Consider the following 27,485-nt stretch of genomic DNA (forward strand, 5'->3'; position numbering starts at 1 on the left):
ATTTTTTTTTTTTTTTTTTTACTTCTTGTTTTGGCTTTTTTTAAGTGATAGAGTATTGATTATTGGATTTAAAATGTCTTTGCCTAAGTCAGCAAATGTTGTTCAGCATATATAACTATTTGATGATAAATGTGAAAAAATACAATGATAAAGATACGGGCAGAATAAGCAATCATTTTATAATCTTATTTATTTTAGATAGTGAAATAGAAGAAGAATCTGAAGAAGATGAAGATTATATTCCATCAGAAGACTGGAAAAAGGTAGTTAGAACCTTATTTCTCCAAAACTTAGGTAAATTAATATTTTTAAAAAACAAGCATGTTTATTCTTACATGTATTGATAAGGTTGATATGTAAGTCTTTTTGTGACATTTAAGCATTTGCTAAATGTTTGTATTTCCCCTTAAGTACATCCAAATAAGAGGTGTGTTTTATCTCCTTATCAAAAAAAAAAAAATGACGAAATGGAAAGTACTAGACTTTGCTAAGTGAGTCTAGTACCCAGACCAACAGTAAACACCCAAGCTTCTGAACTGGTCCTAAACTAATGCTAAATTACTTTTGTTGCTCTATCTAAAGTGTCACATTTGGCTTTTTAATATATAAATAGTATGATGTCTTAAGTAAATTTGGTAGTTTAGATTGCACATTTTCCATTCCATATTACTTTATAAAGGGAAAACTCAGAATATTGAATTTAATGTTGATAGTTGTATCTGACCAGTCTTTGTTTAAAGAGACAGATTGGGCTTCTTTACAAGTATATGCAATTACATTAGCTTTTATCTCTAAAATTAAACAGCCTTACATAATTAAGCAGATAGTTAAAAAATTGATTTTAAGTTGTAAAGGTGTTGGCCACTTAGGAAAATACGTCAGAATGTGTGCAGACTTGGTTAAACCATTTCTACAGAAGAACTGACACTATTCCTTTTGAGAGACAGTTGATAATCCATCCTCTTTAAAAAAAAATAGCCTCTCCCTGGATCTGTTTTATAAATTTATTTTGTAATTTTATCATTAGTTTGAAAGCAAAATAGGACAGAAGCTCAAATTTAGTGGGCTTTCGTACTTTTTAACAAGTTAGGGTTAAATCAGTTAATTCTGTTGGTCCTTCGGGTTTTGGTGGAAGTTTGTGTGTGTGCTTTAAGATGGATACAGTCTGGTTTAGAATGCATGGGGCAGACTTAAAAAAGAGTTCACCTCTTGCTGAGTAAGAGAACAGCTGATATATAGAATTTCGGTTGGGAAGAATTAAATAATTCAAATGTACTTAGAATTGGGTCACCTAAAAATCCCAGGTTTCCTGTAGAATTGGGCTTCCTGGACATTCATTGTGTCACTTAGAGAGGCCAGATGCCTTTTAATACTTAGTGACTGGGACCTGAAGAGCTGGAGAAACACTGTTTTCTTACTCAGAAAGACCAAGTCAGGTGATGTGTAGCTATTAAGTCACAAGAGTCCATCCCCGTCCCATCCTGTGTCCTGCCCCCCTCCCTCCCCCACTGTCTAGTAGTTCGTTATGTTTTTGCTGTATGAGTGGACATCGCTTTAAAGAAGTTAAATAAGGGCCGGGGATGTAGCTCAGTGGCACTACGCCTGCCTTGCAAATACAAGGTCCTGAGTTTGATCCCCGTTGCCAAAAAGAAGTTAGATAACCTAAGTAAATGCATTATTAGTGTTAGATTGAATGAGACCAACAGAAAGATGTAGGCATTAGAGAGAGGGAGCGACATCACTGTGGCCAGAACTGTGTGGACAGTGAGCCCCATGTGCAGTGTTTTAATCAATTTGAGGGATGGGACTGAAGACAACAAATGAGGTTGCAGAGAAGTTCCCTCCTATTGGTGGGACCTATTTGGGCAAGTATTTTTCAGTCCATTTTTTAATCAGATTCCTATACCATGAAGAAAGTAAGAGGGAAGTCAGGCCTTTGGAGTCCTATCAAATTGCTGTACACCACAGATTCGAGTTTACAAATCCTTTTCTCCAACATGCATAAGTTGCTTTCCCATTTGGAACGTCTAGTACTTTTTTTTTTTTTTTAATGAAGAACAAAAGCTTGGAGGAGTTTAACATAGAGATGCAGGCAGCCTTTATTGCTGGAGGTGATATTAGTCCTTTCTCAGGAAAAACTGTATAAGAGAGCATGATTCAGTAAATCCAGATTGTTTTCATTCAGTGTGATTTTGTTGGATAAATAATTATCAAGATTTGAGGTTCAATTTTTGAAAGTATACAAGATAAAATTGGATTTTTATAGAAACTAAGCTAGAGGAAACCTGGGTTAAATAGTAGTCATAAAACTTACTAATTGTATGTGCCTGAGAAAATGCTACTGAGCTTCACTTTTTCACATACATTTCGGGAGTAACGATGTCAGCATTTTGGGTTTGGTGAAGAATACATGAAAATTATATTCGAGAGAATACATAATCTTAAATGCTGTTTCCCTTCCCTTACGTCCACTGAAGAAGGAATTGGCAGGTGAAAAGAAGTACTCGGAACTCAGTAGAAAAAGGACCACACCTTTAAAGTAGTTAGAACTTGTAAGATCTGACTCCCTGTTAAGAGTTACTGAGAGACCTTTTAAATCCTGGCTGCAAGGCCTTGTCCACACACGGTAATGTCATTGGTCTGAGCAAGTTCAGCCACTGATACTCATAAGCATCCCCACCAGGGTTGATGACTTGACTACTCTTTGATAGGCACAAGTGAACAAAGTTAAAAGAGGCATAGGGAGTGACAGTAGAGGACTCTAGAGTGGAAGACAAGGAGAAATTCTGTTTGTGGAGGCAGTTTACTGTGTATGAAACTGTTTCGAAAACTGATCGTGAGAAAGGCTGATTTTCCTCTGCAAGCCCAGTAATAAGTTATTTACACAGAGCGTGTCTTTGAAGTTGTAATCGGTAAAATGAGATCCTTTGTCATTAGGGTAACAATAACAGGCGGGGGACACTGCACTTCAGAATCCTGCAAATCCTGATTCCTGTGTACTCTTCATCCCTGTGCTCTCTGAAACCTCATTGCTAGCAACCTACAGTTGGCTTTCTGAACAGCCAGCTTCACTTACTCTGATTGGAGTCTATAGCTTTGATCATCACATTTCCTGTAGTAAAATTTAATGGTGTTTTTATGCGGGCACTTTCTATTTTCTGTGGGTTCAGTGAAAGTCAAGCACTAAGCTGCCTATTTGGTCCCCACTGAGCTTTTTGCAAACACTTGCATTATTCTCTTACCCTGAATGAAGCTCTGCTTCCCAGACTCAACCCCCTCCCGAGTTTCTGATGCATTGAGTCTGGGCACTTTCCAGGTGACACTGCTGTTCCTGCTGCAGTGCAGAGACCAGTGTCTTCCATGTAGATGCTGTCCAGATACCTGGATTTGACTTTCAGGTTGTCAGACTGTTTTGTGATTATTTTATTGAGTGATCAGAGTCCATGCCTTGAAGTAAAGTTGGTGTTCATTGTCCGTGTTACCTTTCACACCATTTTGTTAGGAATATTTTCATCTGGTCACATCCATTCATCTCTGAGGTAGTTGTTTGTGTCTACTTTATGACAGAAAACTAGAGTTTATCCAAGAAGGTGGTTAATCTAGAAAATGAATATAAAATGTTACTAGGTCTTATTATTTCTTTTCTTATTTTTAAAACAGGAGATTATGGTGGGCTCCATGTTTCAAGCAGAGATCCCAGTTGGAATGTGTAGGTACAAAGAAAATGAAAAAGGTGAGTCAGTAGTGCAGTTACAGTTGCTGGACTTAGGTTTTCAGAGGTGATAGCTGTTACTTTATGCATGAAGTGTGTTAAGAACGTGACAGTCTAGTGAATAACCCCTTTCATTAATGAAAGAGAACCATGTCTTCTGTATTTACTGGGACTGGGGATTTAGCTTAGTGGTCTGCCACCTGCCTTGAAAGCACAAGGACCAGAGTTCGATCCCTGGTACCAAAAAAAAAAAGACCTATGTTAACTTTTTTCACTTTTCTCTATAAAAGACTACAAAAGAAAAATGCTTTTTGCTTTTAAGTGATTTGAAACATCCCAACCATTTCTTTTAAAATTTTTTTTCCATATTCTAAAAGCTCTAAACTTTGCCCTTTTCTACCTTTTATAATTTAGTGGGGTTTTTGTTTTTGAGGTGGCGGTTGGTACCAGGGATCAAACTCAGGACCTTGCATTTGTGAGGCAGGCACAGCACCACTGAGCTAAATCCTCAGCCCCTTAAAATTTAGTTGTTTTGTTTTTTAAAGTCTACATAAGTATTTTTATTTATGTTTAATTTATTAAATGTATTGGTACATTTTAGGTGTACAGTACGATGACATTCATCATTGGGAATTTGTACCTTTACATAATACATCTTGTTCTTATTTTTTCCCCATTCCCCTGCCCTCCCTTCAACCCTTCCACCCCTCCTTATTTAGAGACTTTGTTTCCATTTTTTCATTTTCTCCTGCTTTTTTCTTTCTCTTCTTTTTTCCCCTAGCCCTCCCAGTTAGACATTTTCTTCCTATTTCACATTATCTATTATACGTTTTGATCTTAATTTATACTTCCAGTTTTTCATACCAGAGAAACTGCTGGGTTTATTTAAGCAATATAACCATATTTTATATAAAATATTTTATTATTAAAATCTATTTTAAAAGGCATCATTTAGGATGGATTTATGAGTCCAAATTTATAACAGCTTTTTAAAAATTAATTTTATTGGTACATTTAACAATATAATGGCATTCATTGCTGCAAATTTGTACCTTTAAATAATTGATCTTGGTTCTTCTTCTTTTTTTCCATTCCCCTTTCCCCCCTTCAACCCCCATATTTTACAAGATTTTGTTTCCATTATTTTTCATTTTCTCATTAATTCCATTCCTTTCTTTCCTCTCCCCTACCCGTACTATAATTTATTTTTTATTTTTATTTATTTATTTTATTTTTTGGTACCGGGGATTGAACTCAGGTCCTGCGCTTGCAAGACAGGCACCTATAATTCAGTTTTTAAAAGCAAGTTATTGTATGTCAGTAATAGGTTTAAAAACAAATTGGAGGCCGGAGGCCAGTGGTTCTGCTGCCTCCCTTGCAAGTGTACAAGTCACAAGTTCGATCCCTGGTACCAAAAAACAAACAAAGCAAACTGGATACTAAACAACTGATAGAAAAGGCTTATTTGCTTTTAAAACTTAGTATTACTAAAAAAAAGTATAATTTGTGTCTTTACAATTTCAAATCACACTTGTGTGGTTAAATGTTACATGATTTTTGTCATTTTATATAAATGTCCTAAATTAACTTGTATTTTGATTACTGAAAAATTCTTGAAGAATTTTAAAAAGAATCTGCTTCAGGTTACTCATGTTAGGTAGGTTCCAGAAAGAATGTTGTCTATGTTTTCATTCTCAGTGTGATGCTCTTCAAACTAGGCATGTCTAATTTCTCTTTAGTGTTCTTCTCCATTTTTCAGCTGTGCATATGCAGGACCCTTTGGTGTTGGGAGCTTTTGTTCTTGTTTTGGCGGGTGGAGCCCCTCACCAAAAACTTCGTTGCTGTTCTAAATATGTACCTTCTCTCAGGCCAGGCAGTAGGCCAGAGGCAGTTGAGGGAATACCACAGCCCAATAAGTTTTGAATGGCAGAACCGTTCCACACACCACTTAAGTGTTCAACAGCTAGTGTGCTGGCTTTTTAAGTTAATTCTTATACAGAAACATTGACGGTGTCATAGGGCAGTGACTTTGTTTTATATTAAACTTCTCTGCATGTGCGCTGTGAACACATTTCAGTTGCATGCAGAAACAAATGATCCATTGGCAATTGAAATTTAAGTACGCTTTACTTACAGGTAATAGAATAGTGTGTCATACCTACACATAACCTCACATGTCCACCATTATATTCATTCTCTTTGCAAATAAGTGAAGTTAAAAATTGAACATTTATTTGAGTTTTTTTATTGAATTTCTTTTCCGTTTTAGCTAAGAAAGGTAGTATCTTCTCTAAAAGTTTTGTATTTAGTAGATGGGTAGGAAATATTTCAAGTTAATGTTATGGTTAAAGGTAGTTTAAATGATCTCCATATATTTCACTTTTATTGTATAATGTCAGATATCACAGTGAATGATCACAGTCTCTGATTTTAAAAATACTGCTCATTCTGGTATAGTGTTATCAGTTTCCACATGACTTAAGAAAGTAGTGATATATAATCCTGTTGAGGAGAGGATGTGATGTATGAAGCTTTCTTGATTTGAAAACATCAGATGTGTGTGTAAGACCTTAGAAGAGTGACACTGCTTTGAGAGTCCCACAGGAGAGGCCTTTACTCCATTTTAAACTCAAAGAAATTCATACTTTTGTCAAGACTTCGGGAAACCATTATGTGAACCGTACTACACTGTTAGAAACAAAATTTGTCAAAAAAAAAATAGTGCTAATTAACCACTCTTAAGGAAAAAAAAGGTTGATAAATATACCCTTTTTACTGAAAGTGCCCACAACACATAGGTGTTTTTATTGTAGGAATTGTTTGACAGGTAGATCAAAATCTCCTTTTCACTCACACAGGAAAACTCTCGCCTGAATATTCTGGAGGGTTGTGGACAGATGTTTTCTCTCTCCTTTGATTGCTCTTCATGAGTGGTCTTTAGCCCTCCTGATGCGAGCTGCTATCAGTTTATTACGGGTACAGTTCAGCTTGCTCCTTTGAACTGGTGTCTTGTTTACAGAATCTCCTTGGCTGCACTTCATTAATATTTTCTTAAATTTGTGCGAACTGCTGTTCACACTCCCTTCCAAGTAGAGCCAGCCCTCCTGGCCACCTCGCTGCCCAGGGCAGGCTTCCACATCCGGTGCTCAGGTCTCTTCAGCACCCTAGGGCAGCTCCTCCAGTGTGCTGTAAGTCACGTCCAGATCACCGCTCACCCTAATTCTGTGTAGATGTTCTGGATCTAGTCAGTAACTGTTGTTTACAGAAAAATCACAAGAAAAAATTTTTTCTGACTATTTTGGGCCTGCAATTGGCTAAGTCCACAAATGCATAACCCACCGGTTCCAAGGTCCACTGTGTTAGTGGCCTTACTAGTAATGAGTCGATTCTTGCCGCATAGGCACTGAGAAAGTTGCACCTGAGTTAATAATCAGGTGCAGAATGGTATTAACAGGACTGGTAATTGAATCCAGACATTCGACCCCGTATGTGTTACTTTCTCTTCCTCTATAAAGTTATATTGAGTGGCTGTCACACGGCATGTGTAGCCCTTAGCGTCACAGTCCTGGTGCATGCAGTTGCTCAGTGAAATTAGCATTAGTATTTGGTTGATGATTAACCTTCAAATTTTGTTGACCAAATTTTCAGATGCCCTTTTGCTTGCAGATGACAATAATCCAGTTCAGTTAGCTTAAGCAAAACAGAATTTTACTGGGTTGCTTTACTGGAAGTCCATATTGATACAGCTTCAGTTAGAATTTGATTCAGGGACTCTTCGGATATCCTCTATCTTTCCATCTTTTGATTCTTTTCAGACAGGTTAAAATGGCAACAGGGTGTGCTTGTCATATACTTTATACGGTTGTTGTGGCTAGAGGACCAGCAAAAATGAGAGTTTCCTTGTAGCGGCCTCCAGCAGAAGTCTAGAGCGAGCCCCTGCTGACGGGAAGAATCACTGAGCAGAGAAGCGCTTGAGTACTGTGGTTCGCCTTGGCACATTCATCTGTTCCTGCACTCCTGGGGGCGGCGTCAGCCCAGCCAGACCGCGAGGCAGATGCAGAGGTCCTGCCTCGAGGCAGTGTGCGGGGACCTGGGTGCCGACCCAGGCCCACAGTGGTAACAGCCAGCCATGCACAGACTGATGCTCTACTAGGGAGAGGCATCCTAAGGGGATTGTCGGCGTTGGGATTGAAAACCCTGAACTAGATCCATTGAGAATCAGGACAAAAAGCAGATTATTTAGCAAAAAAGAGGAAGAATCATTAACCATATTCTTAACCGTGTTTTCCTGTTTGCATGACATAAATTTTAGATGGCTAAGAATTAAGCAGCAGTGACTAGTAGGGAACCATGTAAATTGTTTCTCACATGCATTTAGCAGATTATTTTTCATGTTTTTAAATATTTTTTGTTTTTGAGACAGGGTCTCTGTTTCCCGGACTCAATGGTCCTCATTTCAACCTCTTGCTTAGCTGGAACCACAGGCATGCACTGAGCACGGTCTAGTTCTAATTCATGAGGAATTTTATTTGTCCAGATTTCAGGACATTTTGGAGTTTGGGTTTTCCTATTAGGGATGCTTATCCTGAATAGTAGTATTGAAACAGGGATTTTTTTTTTGAGGAGTCAGTCTCAGCTTCATTATAGGGTGACATATATGAAGTATGTTACATTTTTTAAAACTTTCAGGAAATACATTGGCATTGAAGTAGAGACTATTAAAATATATATAAAATAGCTATATAAAAAACTATATAAAATAGCTATGATTACATTGCAGCTCAAATTCCAACAATCTGCCATAAATACTGTTTGTATTATTACTATAATCCCTCAACATCGTCCTGTTTTTTTAGTCCCTGACATTTTAAGAGTCCACAGTTCGTAGTGCCCTTTGGAAATCTTTTCATAGCCTCGGCTAAAGAATTGCTTTTCTGCATCCAAGCGGGAAGGCTTCCATTACTGTATACCACCCGGGCATTTTAAAGAAGGAGTATTATAAAAGTTCTCCACAGAAATTGCTGTATCTTTATGTTGTCACTATAGTTCATTGAACTTTCTATACTGATGCCGAGATAGGCAAAGAAGAAAATGTGAGAGAGGATCAAAGAAATGGGCTGGGAAAAAATGAGCAAACTTGGCCAATAGGATGGCGGTGGTGCGGGGCCACCCTTGCTTTTGCTTTGTTTTGTTTTGTTTTAGCTTATTGGTACATTTCAGGTAGAAAACACAATTTCATTCATCATTGGGATCTTGCACCTTTACATGACGTGTCTTGGTTTTTATTTTTTCACCATTCCCCACTCCTCTCTTCACAGGAATTTTTTAAACCCAGGTGTAGGAAGAAGCTACATGATTTAAAGTCCATGTTTATCACAGTGCAGCCTTTGAGAATATGACGACTGTGACTTCTGCTGTAAACCCCGTTATTATATCATAGTATTGATTGTAGCTCAGCATTTATAGCATTAAAAGTATTGATTAGGTAGAGTTTTTACTTAGGCATTATAAAGGGAATAGCAGTACTTTAGTAAAACAGGCAGCCAGCAAGTAAATATTCATTGGGAATTTCCTGATTGTAGGGATTTGTTTATGCTTTTGTGTGGTGGTAGTCTCTCTGCTTCTTTTGTCAATTGGTATTTTCTTTCTGCATGTATGACCTGCTTGTTGTTGATTTTTCTCATTGTTTTCTGGATAATAGCTGAAATGAGAGGTGTGCACACCTTGCTAGTTGAAGGTGGCCTCGCACCACCACCGTCAGGCTCCTCTGCAGATGAGTAGGAAACAACCTGCCCTGCTGAGTCAGGGTTGTCAGCGCTGCTTGCTGTGGTGTCGCGTGCCTGTCTGCCCAGCTCGTCGTGCACTGCAGTCACGCACAGACTGTCTTCCCGTGATATCCCGTGCGTGTGCTTGGGCTTGTCTGTTAAAGGTTGTAGCATGTTTGGTAATTGATTTAGAATGAAATCGCAGCGCTCCAGTCCACTCCATTTTAGTGATTGGGAGCATTACATTTTCTATTGCTACTGTAGGGATTTTTGTTTTTTAACATTGTAGCCCAGTGTATGTAGGTGTTAGTTCTCCTTTGGTTGTGGTGTGTTTTGTCACAGTAGTGCAGTTCTGAATTTTTTGATCCTTTTGATACTTTGGTCATTCTATAATAGACATTCTGTTAAAAACAACCGTTGCTTGTTTAGACTGTAAACATAATAAGAAAAGTAGTGGAGGCGGTGTGCCTCACTGTCCAAGGCAGTGCTAATTGTTCTCATCTGTGGTCCTTACTGAGCATCTTGCAGCTGCAGACAATGAAGAGTAGAACTGAGGCTCTGGAGAGAACCCAGGCTGACCTGCCTGGCAGCCAGTCCCCAGGTCTTGTCGTTTGGCGCCCTCTGGCGAGGGCCGTCTGTGTGGTTCCAGGAAGACCAGGGTCCTGAGGGTGCGCAGGCCTGGATGGGTTATGTCACTGGGGAAGAAGGCAGCGCATGCACTTGCTGCCTTTGCTGCCTTCTTCCCAGGACAGCCTGACCCACCCCCAGAATAGCCTGCAGTCTACAGAACCAAGCAGAGAACAGAAAGCAGGAACAATATATACACATTCACTTTATTATGGGTGGCTTTTGTGTTCACAATTTAAAGTTAACTGGAATCGTACCAGCAGGCTAGAAAAGGAGTGACGTGTTAAGGTCCTCTGAACTATACTTCAAAGAAGACTATCTTCTGGGGAGCCCCGCGGTGGACGGAGGCTCAGCGTGCCTGCGTGTGTGTGGAGGGGCTAGGTGATTTGTATGCACACACTTATTGCCTGGCCCACAGAACGTGCTTCATTAACTGTTAGTTCATTTTATAATAAAATGAACTTGGACAGGGTTATCCCTTATCTCTTAAAACTTTTGTCAAGCAAGCTCTTTCCTACTGGCATTTTAATGTTTTCTCCTAGCTTTAAAAATAAAAACATTCTGTAACTCCACTTCTACTGTCTTGTCTCCACCCTCATGCCCAAACTGTTCAAGAACATTTTCTGCTTAATTTTTTTGCTTGTCATTTATTCTTCAGTCTTCGCCAGTGTGGCTTCTTTCCCTGTGTTCACGGCCGTGTTAGTAACTCCAGAATTTTCATCCTGGGTGCTCAGAGTACTTAGAAGGTCACCAAAGCCATGCTTGGCCCTCGCTCTTTTGGCTCCTGCAATACCAGGTTCTTGATATTGACTCCGTCTTACAGTTCTTCCTTCTTGATATATCTGTCTTTGACTTCCTGTCATATAGAATCCTACAGGGCTCTTGTTGGAGGTCATACACTTCTCCTTTTCACTTTTTAAGTTTTAGTGAGATTTAGGCTTTAATCTTAACTATAACTTTTGTTTTTGTGAAAATAGTTTGTGTATTTACATTTTCAAGCATCGTAGAGACATACAAACAAGGTACAATGAGCATTCTTCTAGACGTCCTTTCAAAAACAATCCTAGCTAACATCTAGGGAACCTTAATATGTGCCAGAGTCGTAGTACAGTGCCTTAACTCCTTACGACTTCCTTGAGAGAGTTACGGTTGGCACCGTTTCACAGATGCAGCAGAGGGGTCAGGAGGAACTTACCCGGAGCCCTGTAGGTAGTAAGTGCCAGAGCTCTTGGAATCTGGTAACTCAGAGTGAAGTCAGACATAAAGCACACCCTCCTCTCGGAAGAGCCTGCTTTCCGAGTTACCAAAGAGGAAGTCGGGTGAGGCGCAGGTCCTGTCTGCCCCTCTTCAGCTCTCAGCTCTGGGCTCTCAGTCCCTGGGCAGCGGTGCATGAGCACAGACGCCGAACCCTGTCACATTTCAGCTGTCACCAACATTCATTTCCACCCATTCAGTGTATGAAAATGATGACCAGCTCCTGTGGGACCCTGAGTACTTACCAGAAGACAAAGTGATCGTGTTTCTTAAGGATGCATCCAGAAGAACAGGTGACGAGAAAGGTGTAGAAGCAATTCCTGAAGGGTCTCATATAAAAGACAATGAACAGGTGTGTAAGATTCATCCTTTAGCATTTCCCTCAAATAAACCAGTCATACACATTTATAAATAAATGCTACATTTTTAAATATTTTTCATGTATTCACTAAAAATATCACACAGCTCAAAAAAGAATGAAAACAAACACGAGATTCTGAAAAAAACTTACTCTTAAATTGTACCATTGAGTTGGACTGTTCATAGTCTGGATCACACATGGAAGCCTTTTATTTTTTCTAGGCTTTATATGAATTGGTTAAGTGCAATTTTGATACAGAAGAAGCATTGAGGAGGTTACGATTTAATGTAAAAGCAGCTAGAGGTAAGCATAAATGTTCAGTTTTTGTTTTCATGATTTGGCGGAAATTTAAAAATTAAGCTCTTAGGTTTAGTGTAAATACTGTATATCCTAAGCTTAATTTCTGAATTAGTATTTGCAGAACAAAGTATTCTACAAGGCATAATGAGGAATGGGATTAAGGCTGCCTCTTCCTTCTTTATTGGAAAAGAAGGCCTTTTAAATGAAAATATAAAATGCATAATACCTTAAAGTTTCTGAGTATATTTCTAATGGTTTTCCTGTTTGATCGCGGTAATATCCCTGTCATCTGTGTATGACAAATGTTGCCTTCACTTTAAAATCGTTAGAATTAGGTCTGTGTACTTGGTAAGTTGGCCAAGGCAGGTATAATTCATAAATAATGACACCAGAACTAAAATACTGGTTTTTCCTTTTTTACTCTGTCTGGCTCTCACCTCACCTTGTTTAGAGTTCAGTTTGTATATGATTAAGTGAAGGTTTTGTTTTTGTTTTTTTTTCTTTGCAGTACCAAGGATTGAACTCTCAAGGCAGGCATAGTGAGTGCCCCTGATCTAAATCCCCGGTCCTTAGTGAGAGATTTTGATTAATTCAACATTGTGAAGGCCTCCTAAATTCTGAGTTCTGAGGGCCTAACTGTAAACCAAGTCCCTGCCTGCAGGATGCCAGAGCTGAGAGACATTAAGCATCCTCTTTCCCCGGGAGAGCAGGAGCTGTTGCAGCTGAAGGAGGAAAGTGAGAGGGTGGAATTTCGGGGCAAGCTTCCAGAACAAAATGATATTTTTGCTGGGATCTAACAGAATTACTGGTGGGAGATAGGAAGCTGTCTTAAGCAAAGGGGACGCCACATGTTACGTCTGAAGAAGGAAAGAAATTAGAAAGCTGACACAACTGCAGGGGGCTCATGTAGTGGAGTCGTGAATGAGGGAGAAAGTGGCCCAGGATGAGGCCAGAGCAGGGACCGAGTCAGTCAAAATTTTATGAAATGAGCATTTCTCCTTGCTTTATCTTTTGCAGTGTTGAGTACTAGTGCTCAAAGTAAAATGTTTCCCTCATTTCTTACCAGAAAATCACATTTTCATTTGTAGTTTTGTTAGGAGCAGTATTGGGGGAATATTGATTGCTTAACAGTTTCTCCCCCCTCATTTTGCCAGAGGAATTGTCTGTTTGGACAGAGGAAGAATGTAGAAATTTTGAACAAGGGCTGAAGGCCTATGGAAAAGATTTTCATTTGATTCAGGCTAATAAAGTAAGTAATGATATATGTTCTTTTTATGAAAAAATATTTTAATAACCCAAACTGACATTTTTATCTGTTCTATTTTCTGTTAAAGTTTCTATAATGAATATAATCTTTGGGACATAGCTAATTATTAATAGCATGCCTAGACTTCCTGACATAATTTGCTAGGTCAGTGTGGCTCATTGTGTGATATTAGAGTGTTTCAAGATTTGAGCTCCAGTCCTAGTAGTTCAGGCCTGTAATCCCAGCACTCTGGGAGGCTGAGGCAGGAAGATGGTAAGTTCTAGCCCAGCCTGGGCAACTTTGTGACTTAGTGAGACTCTGTCTCAGACATTTAAAAAGGACTGGGGAGGTAATTCATTGCAAAAGCCCTGGGTTCATTCCTCACTGGCACAAACAAAATAACATTCACAAAGATGTTAATCAATGTTTGGTTGGAGTTCATGTGTATAATACGATACTTAAAGCTGTTTTCTATGACCGATATTTTAAGGAAGGTCCTTTAAAATAGTTTTGAAATTTTAAAGCACTTCACATGAAAATTTTTATAATTAAAACAATCTAAGTTACGTTGTTTTTTGTTTGTTTGCTTTTGAAGTACTTAGATTGAACCCAAAAGTGCACCCATGCTCTCCAAGGACCTTGTGAACTTTTTTGTTTTGAGACAGTCTACACGGCCTACTTGAGGCTCAAGCTTGCAGTCTTCTTGCCTGCTCCTACAGGCTGCCTAGGATTAGAGGCATGCGCCATTGCCTGGCTTAAAAGCACATTCTTTAACTTTTCAGACACATCACTAGGTTGGCTTTGTTATGAATTACTGCGGTTGTCATAAATTTAGAATTTTATTTAACATAATCAGTCATCCCTGATTGACAAGCTCAACTGTACAGTGCTTATCCCCAAAGAACTTCAGAATTACTTACAGATTTGTTTGGGGGTTTAATTCTTAGAACTGAATTCAGGTAGGATTTTTAATAGCAGTTACCCAGTTAATAGGGAAATGAGTTGGTTTGTACAAGATTAAGACAAATGAAATGAAGGCCTCAGCTGAAATACAGGACATTTATTCTTAGGCTTTTGAACATTGCATTTTTATTGAAAGATGGCTTCAGGTAGATGTGTGGTAGCCCATGCAGGACTGTGTCTGTAGTGTTGGGGCGCGGGTCTGAAGCCTTAAGCCCCGCTCTGTGGGGGTGGGGGCGGGGGCGGGGCTGGCTGTGGCTGTTGATTGAACCCAGTGCCTTACTGCAGCTAGGCTAAAGCTCTACCCTGAGCTGCATTTCCCAGCCACTGCTCTTTCTGTACTGGCTGTGAGTGAATGGTGTCTGTCTTGGCTCCTATGTAACATTAGTTCATGCTTACTAAATAAGAGTCGTTTAACAAATCCTGAGTTCATTTTTCTTAATTTTTTGTGCATTAACTGATTCATTCTTAATTATCTTTTTGTGTTTTGGTAATTGACATTGGACATGACTAATGAATGAGAAATTTTGAGTCTTACCATTTAGGATAACAACATAATTGCTATCGAAACATATAGCTCTAATGTGTCCAAGTCATCTAATAACCTGTTCTAGTCAACACTAGGAAAAGACTATTTTATATTAATGACTTTGTTTCTGATGTTTTTTAAATCCCACATTTCATGGTCGAAATTTTTATAAGATTTTTCTAGCATTAGCATTCTTGCTTGAATTCACATACCACTGACCCTGACTAACCAAGCCTGATCCCCGTGGAGAGCACCCGGCTGATCTGATCAGCAGAAGCAGCAGCCCTGCTTCTTTTTAAGCCAAAAGAACTTGCTATATGGCCTCAAGCTGTGAGCCAAAAGTCTACTAAAAATATGACCTTGGTTGCTTTATAAATATGTATTTGGAGGGTGGTCTTCTAATGTCACAGGGTATTCAGCGTCTGACCTAGATGTAATCACGCTAGTTGCTGTAGTGAACAAAGAGGGAAACAAAATATTTCAGTGAAAACATCAAGGAATTGGGATTTTACTCTTGCAATTAAAATTTGGGTTTTTAACTTATTCTATATGAGTTAAGTTTTATTGAAGATTTCCTGCACTGCAAACTTTGCATATGCCAAAAGATCTTCATTTTTTTTGCTTTCAGTACAGTACAATCGATTTGTCTTAAATCTGTCTAGAAATGAGATTCTGTAGGAAGTCAAAAGCTTGAGAGGATTTTTTTTAAAGCCCCAGTTATTTTCAGTCTCAAAGCAAAATGGGTCACAGTTGTGAAGTGCAAGTAGCAGAGAAACGAGGTGCGCGCGCGCGTGTGTGTGTATTTTGGGTAGGAAAGGGTATTGCCACAGTTCTCCTGCCTTCCATCCACAATTTGTTGCAGTAGTATTATCTTGCGTCCAAAAAATTGATTGAGAGGTTTTTCTTTTCCTTTAAACTCCTAGTATTTTATTCATGCACATCAGTTTTTCAGCTTTCCGAACTCAGTGACAAAACGGAAGGGGGGGTCTTACTAACATCATTTGTAAGCCGCGTGGCTGTTGCACGCTGTAAGGGGATCCGTTAATCTGCACAGAAGAGGGCAGCACACCAAGCCACAGGAGTAACAGGAGGCAAAGCCTGAGTGTCATTGAGATTGCGTTCACATTCCTGTGGTGCATTTGCAGGCACTAGGAAAGTAAATTATGCAAGTCTGAGTGCTGCTGGGACTAAGAGAATCTTCTGAGAATTTAAAGGCGGAGTCCTAGGTGCTCTTCGAGAATATGCAAACTGTTTATAATGTTCGTCCTAGCCTACGGGCCATTTGTGCACACTTTCAGTAGAGGGGGATTTATTGTACAGTAAATTATTAGTAAAACAGAGAGTTAGATGTCTGAGGACCCATTGCCTCTGCACTATTTCTCTACTAGTTTAGAGAAAAGAGCATCCAAAACTTCCTGCAGCATTGTGTTTGACACATAAAACAAGTGTATGTTGGTCACGGAGGAGCTAATTTTTTTTTAAAACTCAGGTGTTTTTCTTGAAATCCCTCCGATAAGAGAGAAATGACTGGTAAAAATAGAATTTCTTTTTTATAGGTCCGAACAAGATCAGTTGGGGAATGTGTAGCCTTCTATTATATGTGGAAAAAATCCGAACGCTATGATTTCTTTGCTCAGCAAACGCGATTTGGAAAAAAGAAATACAACCTTCATCCTGGTGTAACGTGAGTTGATGTTTTTCTCTTAGAGCTATATATTTTGTTGTTAAAAAAGCTTTTCTAGACTTTTCTTAGGAGAACTGTGGCTTTAGAATCTTGCTTTTATAATAGAATTTACATTAGTTTATCATCAGTTGTGTCTCTTTATAGAACATTCAGAATTTTCAGTGTTGTAAGATTGTAGGCCACAGATCATATTATTTGAGACAATAAACATCATTAAAGCAAAGTTTAGAATGTGTTTTCAATAGGGGCCCCTGGAAGAAATGGATCAGAACAGCTGGCATATCTAGTGTATTAATGACTTGAAAGCAGTCAGAATAGGGAAGAAGAGGATTCTTCTAAAGCTGTAAGGCAGATGGCCAATAGGCCCTGCACTGTTGATGGGAAATTGGTATTTTTTTCTTGTCCAGTCTGTTTTGATCCCAGGAACCAAAATAAGATTTGAATATAGTTGTTATAAAAAGGAAAAAAACAAATACAATAAATCGGGTCCAATTGCATCTTCTTGTGAGATTTTCATAGAGGGAAGAATGTGTGTATTGTGGCTTCCATTTCTTAGCAATCCTGAGTCTTTTTCTGCTGACAAAATACTATTCAATTAGTAATGCAACTCCAGCTTTTTCCTGGCGACAGATAGGTGTTGTATCCACTCTGTGCAGATGTCTTATATGCCTCATGCCATCCCCATGCCTCAGTTTCTCCTATCCTCCTTCATTCTTGCTTTGGAATAGGACATTCTCTCACCCTGGTAATCTGTTACTTAAATATAATGAGCATTGAATCTTTGTCTCACATGAATTACTTGAACATTTTGATGAAATGTTATCCTGGAAGTAATTTTACAGCACTATCTTCACATATTCCCTGAGGTTTACAGAATGAAAGTGATGCAAAGCTGTGTCTCCAGTACAGATGTCCTCAGGCTGCCCACATCATGGCTTTAAGGCTGTGCAGGTTACCTCCGTGTGGCTGTGCTTCTCGGGCTCCTGGCTGTACTGCTACTCAGTCACCGTCATTGAGCAAAAGATGTCTTTGCTACTTACTTCCTTGAAAAATTCAGATGTTCTAAAACCCAAAGCAAAAGAGTCAAAGGAGGGGTAGATCAGTATAACTGACCCTTGGCAAGGCCTCATCCCTCTTACTCAGAGTTGGTGATCACTAGAGTAGCACTGCAGACAGAACAGCATGCACGTTTTATATAATTGCCCAGTGTTAGTAAAGTTACAAAATCTTTTGTGGATTATTCATTGGTAACATTAACGCATAATGGTACAGAATTAGATACAGCTATCTAGTCTGCACAGTGTATCTTAAAATAGTCACGGTTTTCAGACTATTCTGTATGGAAAAGGAGTAACAGCTTTCATTCTTTTCACCCATTTCAGAAGTAATGTTCGTGAATGAAGTACACAGTTTCTCTTCCTCATCAGTAGGAACATAAGATTGTCTTGCTGGGGCAGACCCAGGCTCACCCAAGTTTCTCTTTCAGAAGGCATCGCAAAGGGAAGTGCTGTGGGCTGGCTTAGCTGGACCTCTGTGATGTTGAGCTCAGCAGTTAGCTGGGGTGCGCCCTGACACCCTCCTTTCCTCAGTAATCTCTTCAGAGTAACTCCTGGCCTGCAAGCCTGGTTCCTTGTAAGGTTAAGCATCCCGAAGACCCGGTAACCACAATTCAGAGTAACCATGCCTCCTCTTCTCAGATGTGGAGTTAACTGCGGTCCCCCTTTGTACACTGGTGTGAAATGAACAGACTTGGTTTTTCCCTTGGCCTTGATTTTGTAGGCTTCGGTTGAGTCCCCTATGGGTCTTTCAGAAAACCTATTTTGTCTAACTGAGATCATCGCTTTTCTGTGTTACATCTGCTATAAAAAGCAGCGAACAGACGGCATTATTTTTCATATAGCAAGAAATTGTGGTTTCCTGTAACACAGAGAGGCCTGTCTGACATGTTTCCATTTTCGGCTGTAGTTGTATTTTAAGTGAAATTGTTGTCTTTCAGTTGTTCACCCTAATGAAGTGCACTTTTTTGGCCACCGTTTGTGGTGGGGTTGGGGCATGTCTTACAAATCTTTGCAAGATCCTGTTACAGACTTTGCCTACCTGGTACCTGGAAGAACTGAGAGCCATATGCAAATTTAAGATTTCACTATAAAATATTCAGTCTTCCAAATCATTCTTATATGTAACTTAATTCAGCACAGCCCAGTTAACTGAATGTACTCCAACTTTATAGATGGTCTGTCTGTGTGGCTCATCTTTCTCCTTTCCTTAGCATTCTGGACTTCATTTATCTGTAGAAAATAATGATAAGTGTTCTTTGATAGTATTACTACAGTACTCCAAAATTTAAAACCATTTAGATATCCGGTCAGCTCTGGCTCTTTCGCTGGGCTTGGAACAACCTCGGTGACTCTTGCCCACTGAGCGGTTTTCAGCCACTGCTGACTGCACCCCTCTGCCTTAACTTGTGATGTTCCTTCAGGGCTCATCACTCCCACTGCTGTTTGTGCTCTGTGCATTGGTTCTGAGTATGATGAACAGCGCAGCACTGAAGTGCTCTTGAAAGCTGTTGAGTTTAACTCCCACTCTTTATAGAGGGCGAAAGTAATGCTCCCATTGTTAGATCAACTCAGTCATCATCTGTGTTTCTGTGCCGAGTGTTAGTTGTAGACCTCAGACCGTTGGAAGCTTCTTGAGGTTTGATGTCACGTTCCCGTGTTACATCCTTATAACGCAAAGGACAGCAGTGGTCACGTAGATGAAAAGTTACCACTACCAGTCCTCATATGTTGTACACTGTTGGTGCAGATGTTTCAGAAAATCCTGAGAGCTTCCACTTTTTCCTTATTATGTTCTCTTATCCTGCTTTCAAGATGCTAAGAATTCATATTCATTTTCTATTGTACTATTCTAAAAGAATTTTAAAAGTAAACAACATGTGTAGGTGTTGGGCTTCTGTTCTGTCCCGTGTACAACTTCAGCCCCAGTGGTACTGTGGGACATAAAACAGACTCATGAGGATGACCTTCTATACAGGTATTGGCAACTGTGTGTGTGGAGGTGATGAGGAAATATTTTGTGTTCTTCTGGCCTTAAGGTCTCTGTCACAGCTACCCAGTTCCGTTGTCATTGCACAAAACGGCCATACACATCATCACAAAACACCACACAGGCCACAGCTTGTGGACCTTTTTCTAAGATTCAGGAGCATTTTATAGTTGAAAACATTTCATACACACATCTAATACTACAATGGTGTGTGGGGGTTTTGTTTGTTTGTTTGTTTTTTGGTTTGTTTGTTTGTTTGTTTTGGTGGTACTGGGGATCAAACTCAGGTCCTTGCATTTGCAAGGCAGGCCACTGAACCACTGAGCTAAATCCCTGGCTAGAATCCTTGATCTGCATTTCATAGGTAAAGGCACTGACCCTGCAGAGACAAGGGCATAGTTCAGTTCTTCTAAACCCTGACACAACCTGATCATCACAACCGCTAGATAGGAAGACATGAGTGTGCTGTGATGAGACGCTGGCGGGAGAAACCCAGCAGAGAAGCCCACTGGAGACAAGTGACACAGGTGTTTGGGACAGTCTGGGGGACGGTCCTCTTACCAGACACTGTTTGTCTTTCAGGTATTGCCTTAAAATCCAGCATGCCTCTGTTCTGAAATGATTTTGTACTCCTGCTGATACTGCTCCCTCTTTACTTACACATCCTTCAGTTTTAGTTGGGCTTCTCTGAGCACAAATGGAAAAGTTTGAAGCTTCCAGTGGGTCTTTCCAATTTGCCAGTTTAAAGACTTTACATTTCCCACAAGCATGTAACTGAAAAGAACCGGCCTTAAATGTGTAAGCCCGGGCCCAGTAAAGGAGGCACTGGCGTGAATGGAAGTGAACCGAAGGGTGGACAGTATTCGTTAGGGAAGATTTGCAAATGTAACCTCAACTCGTCTTCATGTTTAGCTTTTCTTAGTCTAATAAGATAATGTTATTACTGTTGACTGCAGGGATTACATGGATCGTCTTCTGGACGAGAGTGAGAGCGCTGCTTCCAGCCGTGCCCCGTCCCCACCCCCAACTGCCTCCAACAGCAGCAACAGCCAGTCTGAGAAGGAGGAGAGCACCGCGGGCACCCAGAACGGTGAGCGAGTGGGGACAGCTGGGAGGCAGGCGCACTCGGAAAAGCTCGCGGTCTCTCAGTAGCAGTCGTTTCTTTTAAGGAAACTGTCTCAGTGGCACTGCTTTTCTTATCTGGTTGGGATGGGCCGTGAGAGTTTTTAACACCTCAGTGCTTTGATACATTTCACAGTGGGGCTGGAATTTGTGTAAGTCTCACCCCTGGGCGGCTCGGTGGTACGTGTGCGACTGCCATGGGGCGGCAGGGGACAGTTACGAATGTACCACCAGTGGTTCGGGGCAGCTAGGAATGTGTTACGTGTATAGTAAAAAAGAAATGCACCTCCCTGGCACTGCTGTGAATACTGGTGTTGTCTTTGATAGAAACATAACCTTGAATGAGAAAGGATAAAGCAGGCATCAGCCTGCTACAGAAACAGGAACATATTTATTTCTGTGAAAAAGAAAAGCAAAAGCCACACCAGTGTGCTGAAGGTTCAGATAGTTTTCTTGTTCAAAATACACAGGGAAACAGAGGTCACTGAGCTGATAAGCAAGAACTAGTAAGAGGCATTTTGACTTGCACCTGATGAAAATGCTTGTCCTAAGTTAGAAGGCCTGGGAAGGGCCAGCGGAGAGCTGTGTCACCACCACTGCTGCAGTACGCCCCCCGACACTCGCGGGGGGATCTCGGGACCGTGGCCCTTGTTCTGGCTCCAATCCCATGTGACACTGGGATAGGAGGTGGCCACCACTGAGGGTCCAGCCACGTCCTGGAGTGAGTGCTGTTGATGGCATCAGCTAGGAAGGTGTGGAGCGCTGACTTCTGCGTTGTAATTGTAATGCTGTCTTCCTGTCCATTCCTAACATTTTAATACCAAATACAGTATTTTCCCTTTTTTAGTGATTTGAAGAGAACAGGCAGGCTTTGGAGAGAGTTCATAAGTTAACTATAAATTATAAATGACTCAGTAGCTCAGAAACCATTCACATCAGGTGAGTGAGATCAAGATTAACCCCACCTGCACACGTGACTTGAGTGCATTTGACTAAAATGCATAGAGGCTCATCCTTTAAAAGCTGAATATTTTCAGGTAATTAAAACTTCATTTTCTCTGGGGGTGTGCATCCTGTATCTTTCTTCCTGTCCCCAAAAACTGTATTCCATTTTGCAGTCGCCTTTACATGATGTTTCTATTGTTACTTACTTTTGCTAGAATAATTAGGGATTTACTCTCCCTAGTGAATGTGGATTTCCTGCTCACACATGCAGTGTGTGTTTGGGACACTCTCGTGTTACTGTTTTGCCATTGAGACAGATTGTGGAGTCCACTTAAATAACTGTGGTCTTTTGAAGCACAGATCCATAGATTTGCATTACGAATGAAGTCATGGCATCATCTTGATTTTGTGTGGCAGTAGGAAACAAGCTGTCATAATAGAGCCTCTGCCGGTTTTGTTTTTACATGGTTTTGGAAGGTGAAGCAGTCTCTTACCTCTTGGTTCAGCTTATTTGGACTGCTGTGTCCAGTGCCTGCTTGTTGTCACACAATACCTAGCTGCTCTTAACGTAGCCATATCTGTTCTTCGCTCTTTCTAGAACTTACTTGACCTTCGGTGGCCCTGGCAGGTAAACCTCTTCGAATCCTCACTGTGTGTGTGAGACGAAGCCAAGGAGCACACCTAGTACTGTAGTCATGGAGTGCAGTCAGAGTTAAACCCTCTGAAGTCATTCGCAATAGCTGTTGTATGATAGTTTTCAAATGTAACTTCTTCATATTAGCAATGTCGTTTATTTTTCTTCTAACTTAGGGATGTCATCTAATGGACCGGGAGAAATGGCGAACAAAGAAGAAGGAAAAAGTGAAGGGTTCCATGTTAATGGGCCAACAGGTGGACATAAGAGACCACTGCACACAGAGATGGACACCAATGGCTATGACGCAGATAACCTTACCACTGACCCAAAACTTGCTCATATGACTGCAAGAAACGAAAATGATTTTGATGAAAAAAGTGAGAGACCTGCCAAAAAGCGAAGGGTAAACAGCAATGGAAAGGAAAGTCCGGGTTCTTCTGAATTCTTCCAAGAAGCAATGTCTCACGGAAAATTTGAAGAACTTGAAAACACAGATGACTAAAACTTAGACCTATTTTACTTTCTTTGAGTAATTCTGGTGTCACTAAAATTTTCAGGGTTGATGGGTTACCTTAAGTTGATTTCCTTGAAGCTGTTGGTTTAAACATGAAAATATGTGGTAACTTTAAGAAATAAGATTTCATAATTCTGCCTTTTACAAGTTCTTTTACTTCAAAACTGGCAATGATCCTTTTACGGATATAAAAAAAAAAGTTCAGTAAATTTGAACAAACTAAACGTAAATCTCTATCTTCTCATCCTGATGTTTTGTCATAAAATTTCACTACAGGGTAATTTTTTTCCTTTCATACAGAGGAATGAAAAAAAAAGTTCAGATTTCTGTTTACACTAGTTTTCTGAGTTTCTTGAATTGTCTGTGTAATAGGCATTTTTTGCTCCATCTAAATTGAATGTCTTTATTAAGGAAACCCTTATAAATCCTGAAAGTTATGCTAGCATGATTTTTTTATATATAGAAATTTTAAAATAAACCAAGTCAGGTTTGTATATGTAAAATTGTTGACATCAATGATGTCTTTCCATATTCTTATCTGGGCTAAAGAAATACATTCTGTATTTTTCCAGATTCTTTGTAGCCTTTGAAAGATTTTTACAAGTACATATGTCTTGACTGAGCTGTCCTTTCTTAATACAAAAAGCTTGTATAATTTTCTTAACTTGTACAGTTGGTAAACTTTTATGAAAGGATTGATATTCTGAGTCCGTTGGCTTTCATTTTATTTTGCTAAGGTTTTTCTAATGAATTTTTAAGTGTTTGTGTAGTTAACTAAGTCACATTTCTTATCTAGGTGGTAAAAAAAAAATTCATAAAGGATTATGAAAATTTTTTTCAAATTTCTACCTAAGAACACATAGTTTGAAAATTCTGAAATTAAGCATGATCCTTAGATTGTACTGTTTATTTTGCATTTTTATTATTTTCAAAATTATTTTTGAAGCAAAACAAAGGTTTAATGTCAGCATGAGTGCTCAGAGTGTCATGCTGACTAGAACCCTGTCGGGTTATTTTTGTATGTATCATCCAACTTCATCAGACCACAGAGGCAAAGATCAAGTGAGGCTTAGATCCTGGCGCGCGCAGGGAGTCGCTCTCGGCAGGCAGCTTGTCAATTCTGAGAGAAGAAAGTGGCAGAGTTTGAAGTTTGCAAACTTTGCCAATTACAGTTGTTCAGGTTGATGTTTTTCCAAAATGAAAATAAGATAAACAGAAAACCACTGCTGTGTATGATTACAAATAGCATTATTCATCTGCGTAGACTTGTAAAAGTGCCATTTTATTTTTAGTGCAAACTTCTTTAAAAAGTTGTATGTAGCCCAGCCTATATCCAAACTGTTGTGAAAGATGGTTGTTTGTTTCATCACACAAACGTACCCCCGGATGCTTCTACCAACTCCCATTTAGCCATCAGTTCAAGAGCCAAGGCTGTGCACCTACCTGCTTGTGAAGCACAAAATCCCAAGTTCAATTCCCGATACCAAGGGAAGAAAAAGATCAGTTCTTTTAAAGCTAGCCTGTGTATAAATGGCTCAGTGTCTACAGTGGCTGAGGAAAGATTTGCACTGAGGAGTGCAGTTCAGGCCTGGTCCCACCAGGGTTTAACGCCTGTTCCAACTGCTTCCCATCTCAGTGGGCAGCCTTGTCCCCAGGTAGTGTTAGCAGCCACTGGACTCCTGTGACATGTGTGCACTGTTCCCCAGATATCCAAGGAATCAGTTTGGGGTGAGGTGTTGAAAAGCATGAATTTGTTTTACTTAAAAACACTGATTTATCAAGAACAGCGGTAGCTTTAGCAGATGGTCACAATCCATTTTCTAAATTAGGTTTTATTAAATGAATCCAAAGCATCCGAGCTCTTTTGACAGAAATGGTCTACAGAAGTGTTTTAAAAGAATTGTGATGCTGTACTTTTTAAATTGTTGTAGCATGAGAAAACCATTTCACCTTTTTTAAAGAATGAATTTTCTTTGCTGGTTGTGAAGTTCCTGCAAACCATTGATACAGGAATGTTTTAAGGAAATTCTCAGGCATGTTAGCAAATAATGGCACATGTGTAAATGTTAGGAAATTTTACTTTGCTTACTCTCTTTTTAAAGTATGCATAATGAGAGACATTCCATTATTATAATATGTAATGCTCAGCTTTCCATAAATATTTCATTGTACTTTGTGTTTATACAGTTATTTTACACTTTGTTCTTCATAATGCAGCCACTCTAACTTGATAAGTCATTGCACTATTTAAAAATATTGGTAATATCATGAATTTAATTTGCTTAAGATTTCGTACGTTTCATAACTCTTGAGCTCTTGGCACACAGCTTTGGGAGCGGCAGCCTTTCTCGGTAGTCACTTGGTCCCTGCCTGTCCCGCCTAGTGGAGCCACTTGCGTTTTCATCTGAAATGGGCTTGTGTTTTCTGATGTGTTTTCACATAGGTTTCATCATTTGCAACTCAGTTCAACACAATCTGTTGAGCTTTAAAATGTATTTGAAGTAATATTTAAATAGGCATTTAAAATTATGAATTAGATGTTTTTAAATTTATGCATAGTAATTTTGCACTGTAAAATATTTTCCTTCTCCCATTCCCTTCTGCCACTCTGAATATGCTTATTAAAATATTTTTGTAAACATGCTTGTGTACATAGTGTGGTGTGAATGATTTTCATCAGATCAATTCACTAGGTTTTAACTAGCTTTTTACATCTCTGAACCACATGATTTCCATCGCAGATAAATACAATCTTGTTCCTCTGCAACAGCACCTAGATCACAGAGTGGTTTAGCAGAGGCTTCTGATCTCCGGTGATGTGTACCATTCACCGTTTCTTTCCTTCTGGACTATGCAAGCAAAAATATGTTCCCTTGCAATGGAGTTCATACCACATGCTATTTTACAAAATAAAATTTGTTTTGTCACAGTATTTGCTATGCTCTCTCTGGGTAGTTGAATGTGCACTTCCAAAACCGTAGGCAGATGTGTGCTGCTGACCCTCGGGTGGCTGGCTGTCACTCGTGAATACCAAGTGAGGAATTGGCTTTTGCCAACTCTTAATTCATTCTAATCAAAAATGCCATTGTAGTGGGGAAATTAGCTCAGTGGTTCCGCCGCCTGCCTTGCAAGTGCAAGAACCTGAGTTCAATCCCCAGTATCAAAAGAAAAAAAACCAGTGCGAAGGCCAGGGACCTCAGCAAGCACAAGGTCCCCAGTTCTATCCCTGGTTCCCCCTCCCCCACCAAAATGCCAGCATGAAAAAGTACCCCATAAGAGGCAGGAATTTTCACATTCTATGTTTTTATTCTCACTGAAAATGACTTTCTTGTATGTTCTCATTCTGGTGATTTGAATTTCTGACCAGAATTCAACTGTTTATAACAATGTTCATGGTGTGCAGACTCTTACAGGGTCGTCACCCCAGTTACTGGGCGATTTCACACACCCGTGTATCTGAAGGAGCCGCCTCGGACCAGTTTCCCATAACTACATGTCCCTAAATTGTGCAGACCTGGTGGGGACAACAGTTCTCCCTTTGTAAAGGATACTGGTTTTGGCCATGGTTGTCTTTAGCTTATATGAAGCACGTGTATATATTTAAAATCAGGTATGCATTTTAAATGTTTTTCTTGTTCAGTTAGGAAGTAATTTGAACATGGGTAAAGCCTCCGTAATCCCCTGGAGAAGGTGGAATCTGCCCAAACAGCCCGGTTCTAGTTCTTGACTTAAATGGACGGCGAAGCCTTGCTGCTTCGTGGGCTCCGGGCTGGCCGCCATGGCAGCACAGTCTCGCAGGGCCTGGCCTTCACACCTTGACCCGTAGCCCCCTTTTCAACCAAGCCGTGGTCCGAAATTCATACTTTATGCCCAATCCTGTTCACCGAACAACTTCCCTCACAGGCTGGGCAGGAAGGGCGCCTCCTGAGGGCCCCGTGACAGGCCCTGAGGCGGCTGTTAGCACACATTCCTCAGGCCAGTGTGCACGGGTACCGCCCCGGTTCCAGGGACCCACATCATGTGTGTGCAGGTGCGTGTGGCACTGGGGACCGAACCACAGACCTCACACTCGGCTTTTTATGTCGGATCAAGGTCTTGCCAAGCCACTGCGATGCCCCGGTTGGGCTCAGACTTCTGATCCACCGTCTGAGCCTCCCAGAGTGCTGGGATTACAGGAGGGCACCACCAAACCAACCGGGCTCGGTCTGTCTGCAATTAGTTCACCTACTTTCCCAAGTCAGATCTTTGTGTTTGAGGAAGATGTATACTGCAGGGTACAGGGCAGATGTTGCTTGCAACCCTAACATTCTACCTTTTGCCCCACGAGTCGGAGTCGAAGAGAAAATTGTCTTCAAGTGGAAAAAAAGAAGTCGTTTCCTAAGACAGAGGTCTCCTCTAGGAAGAGGAGGTCGGGGAAGAGGACGGAACAGCAGTCTTCCCGGGCTCCGAAAAGCTCCAGCCCACGGGGGCCAGCCCTGCGGAGAGGCAGGAGCACAGGCCGGCCGCATCTCCTCGGGGAGTTCTCCTGCCCCCGCGGCTGCACCTCTGCCCACCCACCACCACTCACTTCTGGGCACAACCGGGCCGGGCCGCTCGGAGACCCCGGGGTGCCGACTGCGGCCGCGTCTCTCTTCCCTCCCGCCTTCGGTCCTTTCTCTCGCTGACTCTGGCCTCGGAGAGAGTCTGGGGCCTGGAAGTCAGGTCCCTGTCACTGCGGGGAGAAGGCCAGGGCTCGCCCCCGCCCTCCGCGCCGCTTCCTTCTGCCGCTCCACTCACCGGGCAGC

General features: G+C 40.5%; 1 protein-coding gene across 7 annotated transcripts in view; it reads left to right on the forward strand.

Moving 5' to 3' along the window:
* Mier1 (MIER1 transcriptional regulator) overlaps window positions 1-23,900 on the forward strand; it is a 54,216-nt gene extending 30,316 nt beyond the window's left edge. For all 7 annotated transcript variants that reach the window (XM_033758106.1, XM_010605101.3, XM_010605097.3 and 4 more), the window contains 8 exons: window positions 199-263; window positions 3,661-3,733; window positions 11,559-11,710; window positions 11,941-12,022; window positions 13,174-13,268; window positions 16,311-16,438; window positions 20,440-20,573; window positions 22,361-23,900. In XM_033758106.1, coding sequence (XP_033613997.1) covers window positions 199-263; window positions 3,661-3,733; window positions 11,559-11,710; window positions 11,941-12,022; window positions 13,174-13,268; window positions 16,311-16,438; window positions 20,440-20,573; window positions 22,361-22,689 — 1,058 coding nt within the window. In that variant the 3' untranslated portion in view covers window positions 22,690-23,900. The remainder of the gene's footprint in view (window positions 1-198; window positions 264-3,660; window positions 3,734-11,558; window positions 11,711-11,940; window positions 12,023-13,173; window positions 13,269-16,310; window positions 16,439-20,439; window positions 20,574-22,360) is intronic.
* Window positions 23,901-27,485: the final 3,585 nt, after the last annotated feature.

The sequence above is a fragment of the Fukomys damarensis genome, unplaced genomic scaffold (genome assembly GCF_012274545.1).
Source record: "Fukomys damarensis isolate Sample0158 unplaced genomic scaffold, DMR_v1.0_HiC HiC_scaffold_33, whole genome shotgun sequence".
NCBI classification, from domain to species: Eukaryota; Metazoa; Chordata; class Mammalia; order Rodentia; family Bathyergidae; genus Fukomys; species Fukomys damarensis.